The 16792-nt window shown below is 41.9% G+C and overlaps 1 protein-coding gene across 7 annotated transcripts in view; it reads left to right on the plus strand.

Moving 5' to 3' along the window:
* RPAP1 (RNA polymerase II associated protein 1) overlaps positions 1 to 16792 on the plus strand; it is a 118782-nt gene that overhangs the window by 90954 nt on the left and 11036 nt on the right. For 5 of the 7 annotated variants that reach the window (XM_030214101.1, XM_030214100.1, XM_030214099.1 and 2 more), the window contains exons 21-24: positions 9 to 151; positions 8231 to 9035; positions 9577 to 9753; positions 11642 to 11698. In XM_030214101.1, the coding sequence (XP_030069961.1) occupies positions 9 to 151; positions 8231 to 9035; positions 9577 to 9753; positions 11642 to 11698 (1182 nt within the window). Of the gene's footprint in view, positions 1 to 8; positions 152 to 2167; positions 2271 to 8230; positions 9036 to 9576; positions 9754 to 11641; positions 11699 to 16792 lie in introns of those variants that run through there. The other 2 variants (XR_003943311.1, XM_030214104.1) reach the window with 2 other exon arrangements.

Consider the following 16792-nt stretch of genomic DNA (forward strand, 5'->3'; position numbering starts at 1 on the left):
TTGCTTAGGTAGTTACATGTCCTGAGCACTCTCAACATGCCTCAGTCTATCACTGTGTAGCCATGGCATTACTAAGTCGTCTTCTGCCAGGCGGTGAACACCTAGCTCATGAGCTCCTGGAAGGTTTCATCTTTAATCACGAGCTTATCCCGTAAGTGTAGCAGTTTCTTCTTGATGACGTTTTGCATATTTTATTATTTATTTATTTTTCTTCCTTCTCAGCCTAGAAATCAGTCCAGAACTTGTGGGTTAGGCTCATCAACCAGCAGATGGAGACAGTCCTAGAACTCAGTATATTCTCTGTCTTGGCGGGTGGTGATGATGTACAGTGGTGCTCTTTAACAAATTACTTTTGTCAGCCCCTCACCCTAGCCCCTTTCTGTTTTTTCTTTGGTTATCTAATGGAGCCCTTGTAACATTTAAATGACATCTCCACGTTCAGTTTGGTAACAACCTCATCTGTTAAAGAGATGTTGAGTATCTTAGATTTAGACATATTAACTTTAAATCCTGAGTGCTCCAAAATGTTTTAGTTCTGTTATGATATTAGAAAGGGAGACCTCAGGTCTAGTGAGTGTAAACAAGATATCTGCAAATAAAGAGATTTTATAGTCCTGTTGCTATACTGCTATCCCTTGTATTCATACATGTTTCTGCACCCTTTGAGCTAGGTTTTCAAGCATTAAGACAGACAGGATAGGTGATAAGGGGCATCCCTGTTGGTATCCCTCTTCAATATAAACTCCCATGAATAGCTCCCATTAATGCGAAGAGTACCCAGAAGAGCTCTATATATTTCTTTTATCCACTGAATCCACTGGGGTCCCAGTCCATATCGCTCCAACACATGAAACATATATGACCAGGACACCCGGCCAAAGGCCGCCTCCGCAGTCACTGAGAGAAGGACTGCTGGGAGTTTAGAATGATGAATCGGGGTAAGCACTCTGTGTATATTATCCACTTCTAACCTATCTGGCACAAAAACTGCTTGATCCATATGGACTAACGTAGCTAAAATAGTTGGTATTCTATTTGCTAAAACTTTTGTAAATAATTTAAAATCAATGCCCAATAGAAAATTAAGTCTGACCCACACACTAAGTGGTCTTTGCCCTCTTTGGGCAGGACAGTGATTCCAGCTAGCCTTATAGAATGGGACAAATGCCCTGTTTTTCCAATAGCATTAAATAGCTGCGTCAAAGAGGGGACCAGGCAATCTTTAAAAGTCATAAAATCTTGTGGTATAGCCATCAATACCTGGGGCCTTACCTGTTTTCAATTCCTTTATAGCCCTATAAATTTCCTGAGGCAGAATAGAAGCATCTAGAAGTGCTCCATCCTGCTCAGACAACTTAGGCAGATGGACCAAATCGAAGTATTTCTGTATCTTCTGTGGTGATGCCTCAGGTTCTGGTGTATAGAGCTCTTTATAAAATTCTACAAATCTATTAGAAATATCTTGTATATTTGTAAGCTCTCTACCTTGCTTATTCCTAATTTTCAAGATATTATTTTTAGTAGACCACAGTTTTAATCTGCTTGCCATGAGCCTTGATTATCCGATTCATAAAACTCCTGTTTCATCAGATTTAGTTTATGCATAATCCGGCCTCATCTGTAAAGCCTGCAGTTTCCCCCTAGCCATTTTCAAGTGCTGTAAAAAAGTGTTTTGCTGACCCCCCCCCCCCCCACTATGCTGTTGTTCTAATTCACTAATTTCTGCTCTACGTTGTTCTTCATCTCTTCTATAGCATGATATAGATATCATTTTTACCCCTAATTACAGCTTTAAGACATTCCCAGTTAGTCTCAGGAGAATGCAATTTAGGATCATTAAAGGACAAGAATTCTTTCAGTGTTTGTTCAGTTTGTTGTACATTGTCTAAGTCATTAAGGAGCCTTTCATTTATCCTCTAAAACTGTTGACCCTGATTTAGAGATTGTTGGTAGTAACTAACCTATACCAGGGAATGCTCTGCTCTGTCAACCTGATTTAACTCTTGTTTTATCCTTCAGAATGAGGTCCAGCCTGGTCATGTGGCTTAGAGTAAAAAAGAGTATGACCTACTATTAGTATGTGGCTTTCACAAACAGATGCAAAAATGGGTTTTGCACACTCTTTGTTGTGAACTTTACCTGAATGCTTGCTTGTTTTTTGTTCCAGGTCTCTGCTTTCTTGCAGCTCTACATTCCATTGCCTTCATCGGTCCTGGGTCACGTGACCCACGCACATAAGCCTTCAGTGGGAGCATTTAAATTTGCGCCAAAGGAGCGCACACAAGGAGCAGGTAATGCTCCTTGGGTCAGCTACTTGGGGCAAACTCCGGGGGCAAACCATCCCTATTTGGTTTGTCTCATTTTTCTGCTTTGCATCGTCTTGAGCCCTTGGGCTCTTTCCTGTTGTTCACTTTTTTTTTTGATTCGGTTGCTGTTTTTATCCTGCCTTTTTCAGTGATTTGTCATCCCATTCTCATCGATGGATTCTCCTATATCGTTCTTTCCTATCCCCGTACATTGGGGGCACTGCCCATCACGTCTTGGTTCCTCTTTTTCTTGTCCCAGTACGGCTCATCAGGTTGTTCCTTTACCATCTTTATTTTCTTCTGTTTACCTCATTCCTCAGTTGACCCACCTAACGGTAACGGAATTCAAACGTGCGTGGGATAAACATAAAGGAATCCTGTTCAGAAGGAATGGATCCTCAGAAGCTTAGCCAAGATTGGGTGGCAGAGCCGGTGGGGGGAGGCGGGGCTGGTGGTTTGGAGGCAGGGCTAGTGCTGGGCAAGACTTCTACAGTCTGTGCCCTGAAAATGGCAGATACAAATCAAGGTAAGGTATACACAAAAAGTAGCACATATGAGTTTATCTTGTTGGGCAGACTGGATGGACCGTGCAGGTCGTTTGCTGCTGTCATCTACTATGTTGTTATCTGCTGCTGCTATTCATATGACTCTTTCAACTTTTAAGGTTGGGCTTCTCAATTGTCGTTCTATCAAATCCAAAACAGCACTTGTGCTTGATTTATTTTCCCAGTATCACTTGGATATTTTCTATCTCACTGAGACCTGGTTGAGGAATGGTGAAGAAGCCTATCTCTATCGTTGTCTCCTTCCCAGTTTCACTGCATTTCACGTGGCCCGTAATTCTAAAAGGGAAGGCAGTTTGGCTCTCTGCCTCCCTACTTCTCTTCCTACCCTGGAAATACCTAATTCGTTTCTTCCTTATTCTGAAATCCTGCTTGTAAAATAGCGTTTTCTATCCCATTATATATTGCTATCTGGTGGTGTCCTACGTTTATTACTAGCTCTGAATGGGACGCTTTTCTATACCATATTTAAGAAAGGTCTGAAGACACTACTATTTCAGATCTATGTGACAAATAATTTGAATCATAGTTGCTTTCTGTCTTTTTTTTATTATTGGTATGTTATATTGCTTTAAGGTTAAAGTATTATTTTGCATTTATATTATGTAATTTCCTAGACTATTGTGCTGTAAAATCTTGCTGTAATCCGTTGTGAACTATACCTGTGGGAAACAGCGGGCTATAAATGAACTAACTGTACTGTTTTCTACTTGCTGTTGCTGAGATTAGCACTCGCTTTCAGAATCTTCTGATTGTGGGTGACTTTAATGTGTTTGTGGATCTTTCTGCTTCTCTGTGAGCCTCCGGGTTTTTATTCTTTCTTCATGATATTTCTGTTGCTCAACTGGTTACTTTTCCTACACATTTTCACAGTCACACCCTTGATTTAGTCTTGGTTCGTGGTGTTGCTGTTTCTTCTGTCTCATCTCTTTCATCTTAGCCTTTGGGTTGGTCAGATCATTGTTACTCTCTTTTATATTTTCTTCTTCCTCTACTTATCAATTCTAACTCTTTTCTTTCTTCGTCTAGCCTGCAAACTCAGTTTACTTTTAAAGATACTAAGTCTGTCTCACCTCTCCTTACAGTTTCCTGCAGATTTTCTTACCCTTCCTCTTGAGGATTCAGCATCTACCTGGAACTCAGTTCTCTCTATTCAATTTCCCCATATTCCTAATCATCCCTGTAAGTTAACGAAATCTTGGTTTCATTTCTTCGCCGGCAAGTTAGACATGTGGAACGCCTCTGGAGGAAGGCTTGGTCTGCTTCCCTTCTCCACCGCTTCTGATCTATTAGTAAATATCAGCTTAATAAAACAAAGAAATCTTATCTGTTTAGGGTCATTTCAAATTCCCAATGTCCTCTTAGGAAACTATTTCAGGTTGTCTGTAATCTTTCATCTCTCCCCATTTCAAGCTCATATTTGCCTGTGTCGAGTCCTTCCACTGATACTCTGGCATTTCACTTTTCTTATAAGGTTACTAGATTGCAAAATTCTTTTCCCTTGGGAGCAATTCAGCCTGCTGCTCTTCCCTCAGTTCTCAGATGCCTATTACATCTAACTCTTTCCAATGTTGTGCTTCTTGGTCCTCTTTCTCAGTCCCTTCTCTTACCCAGTTTACCAATCTGCTTTCTTCAATGAGATTCACCACCTGCTCTTTGGACCCTGTTCCATCTCATTAGCTTAAATTCTCACAACATGGTTTGCTTCCCTTAGCATTTCATCTGGTTTCACAAAGTCTCTCTTTGGGTATTGTTCCCAATACTTGGAAGAACACAGTGGTGCACCCATTGCTTAAAAAAAATCTTCTCTCGATCCTTCATGTCCAGACGACTATCGTCCTGTCTCGAACCTGTGTATTCTTTTCAAAATCACAGAACGTGTTGTTTTTGATCAGTTGTTATCTAGAGTTAATTATTTATCCTCCACCCACGCCAAACTGGGTTCTGTAATTATCACAGTATTGAAACCACTATAGCAGCGCTCTTAAGTGAACGTCGCTCGTCTTTAGGCGCCTGTAAAATTATTCTTTTTTGGTTTCTCTGGATCTGTCATCTGCTTTTGATCTTGTAGATCACTCTCTGCTTCTATCTCGTTTGGCTTATATTGGTTTTTCAGGTTCAATTCTTTCATGGGTTTCTTCATTCTTATCATCTTGTTCATTCTCTGTAGTCACTTCTTCTGAGTCAGCTTCCTTTCCATTGTCGTGTGGGTTACCCCAGGGTTCTGTGCTTTCTCCGCTGCTCTTTAGTATTTTTCTGAATCCCATAGCCACACATTCAAGGATTTAATATACAGTTCTTTATCTATGCTGACGATATTCTCTTTCTTTTTCCAATTTTGCCATCAAATCCCAACCTTAGCTGTTTGCAATCCTGTCTCATTTTGTTTCTGACTTGCTTTCTGCTCATCGTTTGGTGTTGAACACCTCTAAGACTGTTGCTTGCTGGATTTCTGGTCCTTTTACTCCTCCTTCACTTGTTCCGGTATTATTCAATACTCCTTTTGCCACTGTTGATTCGTTCAAATATCTTGGTGTTATCTTTGACTCTGCTCTTACTTTTTCATCTGAGGTTTCCTCTATTCTTTAACGTGGTTTTTCTCTCCTAGATATCTTTGCTCTATCTGCATTCATTTGTAATTTCTCTCTTGGACTATGCTAATGTTGTCTAATCCAGCATCTCTAGCTATCAACTTCGTCGCCTTCAAACTTTACAGAATGCAGCAGCTGGTTTGACTCCATTACACCTCTTCTGTCCTCACTCCATTGGTTACCAATCAAATATCGCTCCTGGTTTAAAATTCTCTGTCTTATCCATAAAACACTTCACTGTGGTTCTCCTGCCTCTCTCTCCTCTCTTATTATCCCTTACACTCCTTTTTGCTCTGTTCGTTCTCTGAATTCCCACCGTTTGGTTCTTCCTTCCTCAAGACTGGCTGGCACTCTGTTCTGAATTGTACTTCACTCGCTTCAAACCGGATCAGTTTAGTTTATTTAATTTGGTGTGTTTGAGCCTGTGTGATTGTTCTGTCCTATCTCTCATGGAGTTCCTTTCTATTTTTATTATATTTGATTTTTATTGTACATAAACAAGCTAACCCTGTGCAAAACCTTGGTTTAGACACCAGCATACAACATGTTTAAAACAGTAGTAATGAGACTTAACTATTATGTACAGATACAGAGGACTTGCAGACTAAAAAGCTGAGGAAAATATTGGGGTTTTAATGCCAAGTTGGAGGAGGCATAGAGGGTTAACATTGCCTGTTCTTTTTGCAGTGAGCATACTTGCAGCAAAAAGAAGAAATGGGCATTAATGGCCCCCTCCCCCGCACATTTTTCTGGCTTCCACGTATTACACCCCCTTCCTCCTCACCTCTGACTCTAAAACTTTCCTTATCCCACAATGGCCCCCCTTCTTCAAACCCAAAAGCATCCCTTATGAGACTAATGGCCCCTTCTCCCCTCCTTGCATGTTTTGAAGATGGGAGGCAAAAGCAATACCCACTTGCTCCAGTTTTCATGTTACCATCTTCCAAAATGGCAGTGCCTGATCTCATTTGGTGCATTCTGAGATGTACCATGTGGAGTCAGTCTGCCAAATAATGGAATTTTATCCTTTATTTGGTAGACTGACCGTTTTGAAAGATAGTGGTGTGGAGGCAGAAGCAAGTCGGTATCGCTGCTGCCTCTTATCTTCAAAGTTCATGGGGGGGGGGGGGGGGGGTCCAGGGTAGTCTGGGGACAGGAAGGGGACCTGTGGGAAGGGCAGGTCCACTAGTTCACCAGAGATTTTAGTTTTGCTGTCAGTGGGGGAGGGTCTGGAGGGGTCCAGCATGAGGGGTGGAGTGCACTAGACCACCAGGGATTGTAGCTTGAGTGCTAGGATGGGAGGTTGGGTCCACTAGACAATCAGAGGTAATTCTGGGGTGTTGGGGGGAGGGGGGTTAAGAGATGGAGAGTGTTTGTTTTCCCCTAATGTCTCTTCTGTCATTTTTCTTTTCAGTGCTGCAAATGGATGCATATTACTGTGGCGATGTACACTGTTTTTGGTTTTTATTTTCCTGATGGTTCACACTTTTTAACACTGTGGTAATTTGAATGCTATTTACTTATTGCATTAGGGAACTGTTAGTCTTGCATTAGGAAGCTGTATGCTTTATGTTAGTGCAAAGCGCTAATGCAAGCTTTACTGCATCAGCCCCTGGTAGACTAAGGGGCCCTTTTACTAAGCTGCGGTAAAAGGGGTCCAACGCTAGTGATGGCGGTTGTTTTTGCTGCATGCTGAGGCCCTTTTTTACCACAGTGGGGAAAAAGGCCGAAAAAAGAAATGACCATGTGGTAAGATTGTACTTATTGTGTGGCCATGTAGGGGGAGTACTTACTACCACACATTGAGGTGGTGGTGGTGGTGGTGGCTTATGCGCTAATCTGGCAGTAACCGGGCAGTGCTCAGTACTGCCCCATTACTGCTGGGTAACTGCTGCGGTGAAAAATAGGGAACTATTTTCCCTAGTGCCGGAAGTGGCGCGTGCTGGGGGTGGAACTACTACTGGCTGGCGGTAGTTCCTGATTGCCGCTCAGTAAGCCTGCAGTGGGATTATCGCTGCTTAGTAAAAGAAGCAAAGATCTGATTCTGGAATTGAACGGGTTCTCTGCATGACAGTGTACAGCCATATTTGCTGAGCTATCAGTCTGGATCAGCCCAGTTGCCTTCTAATTTTGAGGCAGGAGATCTCCTGCAATGTTGGCTTATTAAGATGACGCTGATTAAGCGCCTTGTGTGGAGTAGGACTTGCACAGTACTAATGTATTGATCAACTTATATACATCCCTCGTCATGAAGAGACTGCTGGAACTCATTTCCATTGAGCTGAAATGTCTTACCCTTGAATTCACTGGGGTGGTGGTCAGGTTGTGGGCTTTTCCTATGCAGGGAGTAGCAGCTCTTTTCCTGTTCTCTACTCTGGGATTTTTCTGTCTTTGAATCCCTACCCTTTTAATAATGAGGTGCCCCCTTAGGCCTGATGTACTAAAGGGTTATTCACATGTGGCATCTGTGGATGAACTTCCTCACAGTATGGATGAATAATGTACTGACTGACACTTGGGGTTCTGTTTATCAACATGTGATATGCATTACAGTGTGTTCTTCATGACAGCGCTCATTATTTGCGATGAAGTCTGTTCATTAGTAATGTGTGATAATGCTTGTCACAACTTGACAGACCCCTGGGTGTACTGAAATCATTTGTATTCACTGCTCCATTTATTGCCGATCTATGGAGCCAGAACTTCTGCTTGGATGATATTTTCATTGTAAATCATTTATTTTTCACTTCCTTTTTGTCTTTGTTTGAAGAGAAGGGAAGTCTGGAGGTCCAGAAGCTGCTGACTTCTCTGATATCTTGCATATCAGAGCAGATGGAAGACCCATGCATCCAGGTTCAGTAGTGTTGAGCTCTCCAAATCCCAGCCGTGGCACACTGCTAGAAGAGGCATACCGACACCTCCCCTCTATCCGCGCCTGCTACCTCTTACACTTGGCACATTTGGAGATGGCGCTTGCACGCTCTAAAGCTGTCTATGAAGGGCAGACTTACCTTGTTCAGTCCATGCTTCTTCCAGAGACTAAAGGACCCATCCTGCCTTCTGACTGGCCATTTCTCCCTCTTATTGTCCTCTATAACAAAGTAGCCAATGCGGAGACACGCGGTGCTGTGCTGAATACGCTTCCACCAGATTTAGTGAATATTGTGACACGGAACCTGCAGTGGATCCTTCTCCTAGAAACCTGGCGTGCCAAAGTCCTGGAGCACATTCCCTCTGCTGCCAAGCTTTCTCGGCTCTTCTGTATCTTTCTCACAGGTGGTGATCTCTTTTTGGAAGGGCCCGTCCATTGTTACACAGCTGCACTCCTCTCTTTGTACTGCCAGGCCAAGAGTCTGGATTCTCTGCAGCTAGATGCTCCGTTGCCTGGTCTAGCCTCATTCTACGATCTGTACATTGACCTCCTGGAGCAGTTTGAAGGCGTCTCTTTTGGGGACCACCTCTTCGGAATCTTTGTGCTGCTGCCCCTCCAGAGGCGGTTCAGTGTCCAGTTACGACTGGCAGTGTTTGGGGAGCACGTAAGTGCTCTGAGAGTGCTGGGAGTGCCTTTCAAAGAGGTAATATTTTGTGTAATGATTGCCTGGTTGTCATCTCAGTATATAGATTTGGTTTACATCTCTAGATGAGACATGCATGATTTGGGCACAAATATCAAATGTTGTGAATGGCCTGAGATGTGGGAAGAGTGTATCATGGCACAAAAGCGCATGCCTTGCCAAGGATACTACTATAATAATGCATATAGAAACAAATCTTCTCAACCAGAACTCCAGCCTGTTAATTTCTTTATAAAAAGTGGTGCAGTCACAAGACTCTCAGTCCTGTATGTTGTCTGTTGCTTAGAAAGTTCTTTAATACAGAATTCACAGAGCATGTAATTAGAGAGGCGTTTGAAATGAGATAAAGGTGGCAGTACTTAGCACCACCACCATCTTATACTAAAAGGGTATAATTACCATTGCCAAGTTCTCTAGTACAGAGAGAGTCCCGACTTCAGCTTTGGTTTTGTGTATCCCGATGAAGGTTTTGGCTGCTGTCTTGATGTTATCAGTCTCATAGTCATAAGTGCCACCTGAAAATAATTCTGTTTTCTCCTAGTTTCCCATTCCCCTGGAACGATATACCTCACCTCCCGAGGACTCCCTTCCCCTCTTGAAACTCTATTTCCGAACACTGGTGACTAAAGCCCTGCGTCCCAGCTGGTGTCCCATCCTCTATGCTGTGGCAGTGGCTCACATGAACAGCTTCATCTTTTCACAGGACAACGTAGCACAGGTACAAACTAGCAACTGAAGGAATATTTTGAGTTTTACTGTCCTTTACAAAATATTTAGGAAATGGCATAGTACTAAAAGATGTTTATTTTGTCTTTATTAGGCTAGTTCTTCACAACCCAGCCTTTAGGGCACATTTAGCCAGTTGGGGGTTTCAGGATATCCACAATTTAATATGTATGAGAGAAATTTGCCTACAGGGGAGGAAATGCATGCAAATCTGTCATGCATATTCATTATGAATATCTTGAAAACCCGACTGGCTACATTAGAGAGAATCAACCATGGTCCTTGAGGGCTACAACCTAGTTGGGTTTTCAAGATTTCTGTAATGAATATGCATGAGATTTATTTGCATACATCGGAAGCAGTGTATGAAAGTCAATCTCATATATATTCATTGTGGAAATCTTGAAAACTTGACTGGATTGTGGCTCTTGAGGACCGCGGTTGCCTACCCCTGGGCTAGATGTATGTTGAGGATGGTGTATAGATCCACTGTAGCTTTGGACTCCTTCACATGAAAGCTACTTATACTGTGAATGAGTGCATATAAGCACCAACATAAAGTGAAATTTAAGGCAGGTAAATTTATAAGCTACTTGTACATGGAGAACAGCATTTACTTGCTTAAATGAGCACCTATAAAATTTCCTGAGGGGTGCATGCATACAAAAGTAGGCATTGCAAACACTAGGCACCTGCTTTTATGCAATATATAGAGAATAGACAAGAGCTAGGGTAGGATTGCTTATATATATATATATATATATATATATATATATATATATATATATATATATATATATATATATATATATATATGGCATTTTTGTTTTACCAAGTTAGTGTTAACTTGGAGCAGATGTAAGATTTTTTCTGACGTATGATTATACCCTATCCAGTATATACAGAGTATTGAGCCCATTATAAATTACAGGGACGTTTGAACACTGTTGGGTTTCTGAGGTCTTTTCCCCCACCTTGAATGGTTATGTTTGTTCACATGATGAATATTGGTTGAAATGTTATAAAGAGTTATGCAGACTGGTTTCCACAGTGGTTGAGCTTTCGGAAGTGGCAATTTTATATATATATATATATATATATATATATATATATATATTTATATATATATATATATATATATATATATATATTTATATTTATGCACTACAATAATAACAGATAGTCAACAGTCTTATATATATATATATATATATATATATATATATATATATAAGACTGTTGACTATCTGTTATTATTGTAGTGCATAAATTCTCTTGCACAAATTTACATCTGCTCCAAAGATGATATAAATATGTACTAAATGCATGTACACCGGTATTTTATTAAAAAAAATATATATAAAGGTAAAAATATGTACCTGTGTGTCTTTTCTACCAAGGCACTTTGTTTATATAAGTATATTTTATAAAATACCGGTGTACATGCATTTAGTACATGTTTATATCATCTTTGGAGCAGATGTAAATTTGTGCAAGAGAATTTATGCACTACAATAATAACAGTCAACAGTCTTATCACTTATCATTTTGTCATAAATCCCCATGTTACACTTGCTTATCCCCCCCCCCCCAAAAAAAAAACCCAAAACCTAAATAAACCCCCCCTTCAGGTTAGCCTTCTTTTTAAAAAGTTTTTTTTTTTTTAAGATAAAGGCATATAGGTACCTCTGTTTTTCTCTATGAAATATTCATTAAATAGGTGCCTTTTTGGGATATTTTACATAAGCTCACTGGTATGAAATTGCCCCCAAATTGGGCAGGAGGTGAAGCTGCCGGCGAAGCTCCTTCAGCATCGGGTAGGCACAGTGTGAACCTTTGATTTTGTTTTGTGAAATCATATGATTATATTTTGTTGCCAGGAAGTAGATCTTGCCCGGAAGAGTATGCTGAGGAAGACCTGGTTACTCACAGATGAGGTATGTCCTTTAACAACAGAGAAGAACCAAAAATCCAATATGAAGTGCAAAACACAGTTCATCTAACATAACTCCAAGTATATATATATTTCTTTAAATCTTTACTTTTCACCAATCCACAAAAGCTAAATTAATTATAAAGCTGGACCATTGTATAAGGCTCAAGACAGTGACAAACAAAAACAAAAAGTCTTGTGTATCATATATATATATATGAATTCAAGATGCATACTCAAAAATCCCAAAGAAATTTGTAAAGAAAAAATGATTACTTATCTTTGCATGAAGTTTCCCTCTACCATCTCTTAAGTTATAATATATCTACAGATGACATATCCAGATCCTGACAGCATCTCAGCACATTTGGATGCATCAGTTACTGACATGACATAACTCAAGTCTTCTTTCTTATACTAAAGCAAGATGCAATGCTAAAAAATTGCAAATATAACAAGATAGAAACATGACAGCAGATAAAGGCCAAATAGCCCATCCAGTCTGCCCATCCTCTGTAATCACTAACTCTTCCTTTTCCTAAGGGATCCCATGTGCCTGTGCCTGTCCCACGCTTTCTTAAATTCTGATACAGTCCTCGTCTCCACAGCCTCCTCCCGGAGGCCATTCCAAGCTTCCACCACTCTTTCCATGAATCCTTAGGTTCCTCCTGAGCCTATTTCCTCTTAACTTCATTGTGTGCCCCCCTTATTCCAGAATTTTCCTTTATTTGAAAAAGGCTCACTTCTTGTACATTAATGAGCCTGAGATATGTAAACATCTCTATCATATCTCTTCTGTCCCTCCGCTCAGCCTGTCCCTATAAGTTTTATGTTCAAGATCATTTACCAGTTTTGTAGCCGCCATCTGGACTGACTCCATCCTGTTTATATCCTTCTGTAGGTACGGTCTCCAGAATTGCACACACTACTCTAAATGGTACCTCACCAGAGACTTACACAAGGGCACTATCATCTCTTTGTTCCTGCTGGTCATCCCTCTCCTTATGCACCCAAACATCCTTCAGGCTATGACTGTCGCTTTTTTTTACCTGTTTGGAAACTTTAAGGTGATAGAAACATCACTTTGAGAATCTAAGAAACTGTTCACTGTAGTACAGTGACTGGTTTCTGACCCTAACTCTGGTGATTAAAGTAAATGTAACATCACTAGTCAGGGCTTTGCCGAGGGATTTTGTGGAAAAAGTTATGAATATAGTAGTATAGTTTGAGGATAGCAGTTTACCAAAAGAAGAGTTCCATCCTGTATTGGAGGGTGATAAATGGAAAAATTTTGATTTATTGGTAGAGGATCAATTAATGAATGTGTTTCTTTCTCTATAATATTAACAAAATTCACCCTTTCCTCTCCGAGGATGCTACCAAAACCCTTACCCACACCCTTATCACCTCTCGCCTAGACTACTGCAATTTGCTTCTCGCTGGTCTCCCGCTCAGCCATCTATCTCCTCTTCAATCTGTCCAAAACTCTGCTGTGCGTCTTATATTCCGCCAGAGTCGCTATACTTACGTTAGCCCTCTCCTCAAGTCGCTTCACTGGCTCCCTATCCGCTTCCGCATACGGTTCAAACTTCTCCTTTTGACCTACAAGTGCATCCACTCCGCAGCTCCTCAGTACCTTTCCGCTCTCATCTCTCCCTACACTCCTCCCCGTGAACTCCGTTCGCTGGGTAAATGTCTCCTGTCGTCCCCCTTCTCCCTCACTGCTAACTCCCGGCTCCTTCTATCTCGTTGCTCCCTATGCCTGGAATAGACTCCCTGAGCCAGGACGTCAGGCTCAGTCTCTGGCTGTCTTCAAGACTAGGCTTAAAGCCCACCTCTTTGCTACTGCTTTCGACTCCTAACCATGACTCTCTTACTCAACACCCTCACTTATCACCCCTACCACTGCAATTTCCCCACCCCTAGCTGTCTGTTCGTCTGTCCAATTTAGATTGTAAGCTCTGTTGAGCAGGGACTGTCTTTTCATGTTAATTTGTATAGCGCTGCGTAAGTCTAGTAGCGCTAAAGAAATGTTTAATAGTAGTAGTAGTAGAATTAAAAACTCATACTGTGGACTAGATTTGATACATCCCTCCATTATTAAATCTCTCAAAGATCTGTTTATAGATATTTATATTAAGATACTTAAAAGAACTTTACAGGAAGGCTGTATGCCTTCAGTATTGAAAACTACATTGGTTTGGCCATTAAGGGTAGAACATTAGACTCAATGAAGTGGAGAATTCTAGCAGCACCAGAGTGAAAGACACCATGACCAAGATCCAAGACAATTAGTTCCAAAGATTGTATATTTATTCTTCAGATGCAACAGCCAGTAAGTACCATGTGTTGCTTATTGGCCTCCCGTCATCTCCTAGGGTCTTGACCAAGTGTCTTGCAGTAGTTGCAGCACTTGCAGCATCACTACGCAGACTGGGATTCCATGTGTTCCCTTATCTGGATAATTGGCTGGTGAAGAGCACTTCAAAGAAAGTTGTTCAAGAGTTCATGCGGAGAACTATTGGGGTGTTAGAGCTATAAGAGTTCATTTTAAACTAACCCAAGTCCCATCTCCATCACGTTCAGCAATTGGAGTTCATAGGAGCCCTGCTAGACATGTAGCAGGCATGAACTTTTCCTGTGCTAATGGTGGACACTCTTGTCGTCCTTGTTACTCAGGTCCGAGCAAAGCTGTTAGGCCATATTGCCTCCACTGTCCGTGTCACGCCCATGGCATGTCTTCATATGAGAACTGCCCAGTGAACCCTAGCTTTCCAGTGGTTTCAGACCTTGGGGAACCTAGCGGATGTCATCCGAGTGATGCTAGAGTTGGTTCAGTCTCTGCTTTGGTGGACAATTCGATCCAATTTTACTGTGGGACTTCTAAATTCCTCAGTCCCAGAGGGTGCTGATGACAGATGTATACCACTTGGGCTGGGGAGCTCACTTAGACAGGCTTCACACTTAAGGTTCTTGGTCAGTCCAGGAGACTGATCTCTACATCAACCTTCTGGAGCTATGGGCAATCTGGAACACTCTAAAGGCTTTCAGAGATCGGCTGTTCAACCAAATTGTACTCATTCAAACAGACAATCAGGTTGCAATGTATTACACCAACAAGCAAGGGGGTATCGGATCACGCCTACTGTATCAGGAGGCTGTCTGGATGTGGCAGTGGACAGTCCAGCATGGGATGCTCTTCAAGGCAACCTACCTGGCGGGCAAATCCAACAGCCTGGCCAACAGACTGAGCAGTATCATGCAAGTGCACAAGTAGCCCCTCAACATTGGTGTTTCCCGTGAGATCTTCCGAGTGTGGGGCACCCCCTCGGTGGACCTCCTTGCCACTCAGTTCAATCATAAAGTCCCTCAGTACTGTTCCAGACTCTAGGCCCACGACAAGCTAGCATTGGATGTCTTCCTCCTTCATTGGGAGACTGGTCTTCTTTTCAGGGGGCATGGCAATGGAACACGTTCCCCCTTGCCCGCAAATCACAACACGCCAATGGAACATGCTCCCCCTCACCCTAAAATCACAGCCATCCTACATATTCTTCAGAAAACTTCTTAAAACTCACCTATACAATGGGTAACCCACATTCACACTAACCTTCAGGCTCACCATAACCCCCTCCCCCCAAATGATGAATCCCACTCACTTAGCCCTCCCCAGCCCTCCCCCCAAGGGCCAACGCTCGTGTTGTATATCGCTGTAAATTCATACATGAACAGTTGGTATATAAGAACCAGATTAGATTAGATGTGTATTCTCCCATCCCTTTTGTGGGGAAGACTTTGTTGAAAGTCAAGCAAGACTGAGGAGCCATGATCCTGATCACTTCATATTACCCCTGTAATCTGAAGTACTTGCCATGGAAGCTGTTGTTTTTGGTGGCTGTTACTTCAGCTCACAGGGTAAATGAGCTTCAGGCCCTAGTAGTGGATAGAGGTCTATAAAATAATGAATGGAGTTGAACGGGTAGATGTGAAGCGTCTGTTTACACTTTCCAAAAATACTAGGACTAGAGGGCATGCGATGAAGCTACAATGTAGTAAATTTAAAATGAATCGGAGAAAATCTTTCTTCACTCAACGTGTAATTAAACTCTGGAATTCGTTGCCGGAGAATGTGGTAAAGGCGGTTAGCTTAGCGGAGTTTAAAAAAGGTTTGGACGGCTTCCTAAAGGAAAAGTCCATAGACCGTTATTAAATGGACTTGGGGAAAATTCACTATTTCTGGGATAAGCAGTATAAAATATTTTGTACTTTTTTGGGATCTTGCCAGGTATTTGTGACCTGGATTAGCCACTGTTGGAAACAGGATACTGGACTTGATGGACCTTTGGTCTTTCCCAGTATGGCAATACTTATGTATTTATCCACCGTACACTAAGTTTCATCACAGCAGAGTAGTTCGCACGCACCCTAAGTTCCTGCCGAAGGTCGTGTCAGGAGTTCCATCTAAACCAGTTGATTGTCCTTCCCACTTTTTTCCCCAGACCTCATGCCCATCCTGGCGAAAGCGCACTGCACACCTTGAACTACAAGTGAGCACTGGCCTTTTATTTCGAGTGGACTAAGCCCTACAGGCAGTCCACCCAGCTTTTTGTTTATTTTGATCCCAACAGGATGGGGGTTACCATCGGAAAACACATAATCTCCAGTTGGCTGGCAGATTGCATGTCTTTCACTAATGCCCAGACTGGGCTGACTATTGAGGGTCATTTCAAGGCTATAATGTCAAAGCCATGGTGTTTTCTGTAATCCACTTGATATTAAGCTTCCATTGAAGAAATATGCAAGGTTGTGGCGTGGTCCTCAGTCCACACATTCATATCTCAGCAATCCACACATTCATATCTCACTACTCCCTTGAGCAGGTTTGGCTGCACTCTCACACAGTTGTATATAGTTTCAGGTTAATTACTATTTCAACCTTGCTATTATGAGGTCTAATTGGCCAGTAGTGGTTGTTTTCAGTGAGCCTGGTAGCTAGTGATTCCCACGTGTGAAATATGGCCTGCTTGTCCTTGGAGAAAGCAAAGATACTTGCCTGAAGCAGGTATTCTCCGAGGCCAGCAGGCCATTCATTCTCACA

The sequence above is a fragment of the Microcaecilia unicolor genome, chromosome 9 (assembly GCF_901765095.1).
Source record: "Microcaecilia unicolor chromosome 9, aMicUni1.1, whole genome shotgun sequence".
Classification (NCBI taxonomy): domain Eukaryota; kingdom Metazoa; phylum Chordata; class Amphibia; order Gymnophiona; family Siphonopidae; genus Microcaecilia; species Microcaecilia unicolor.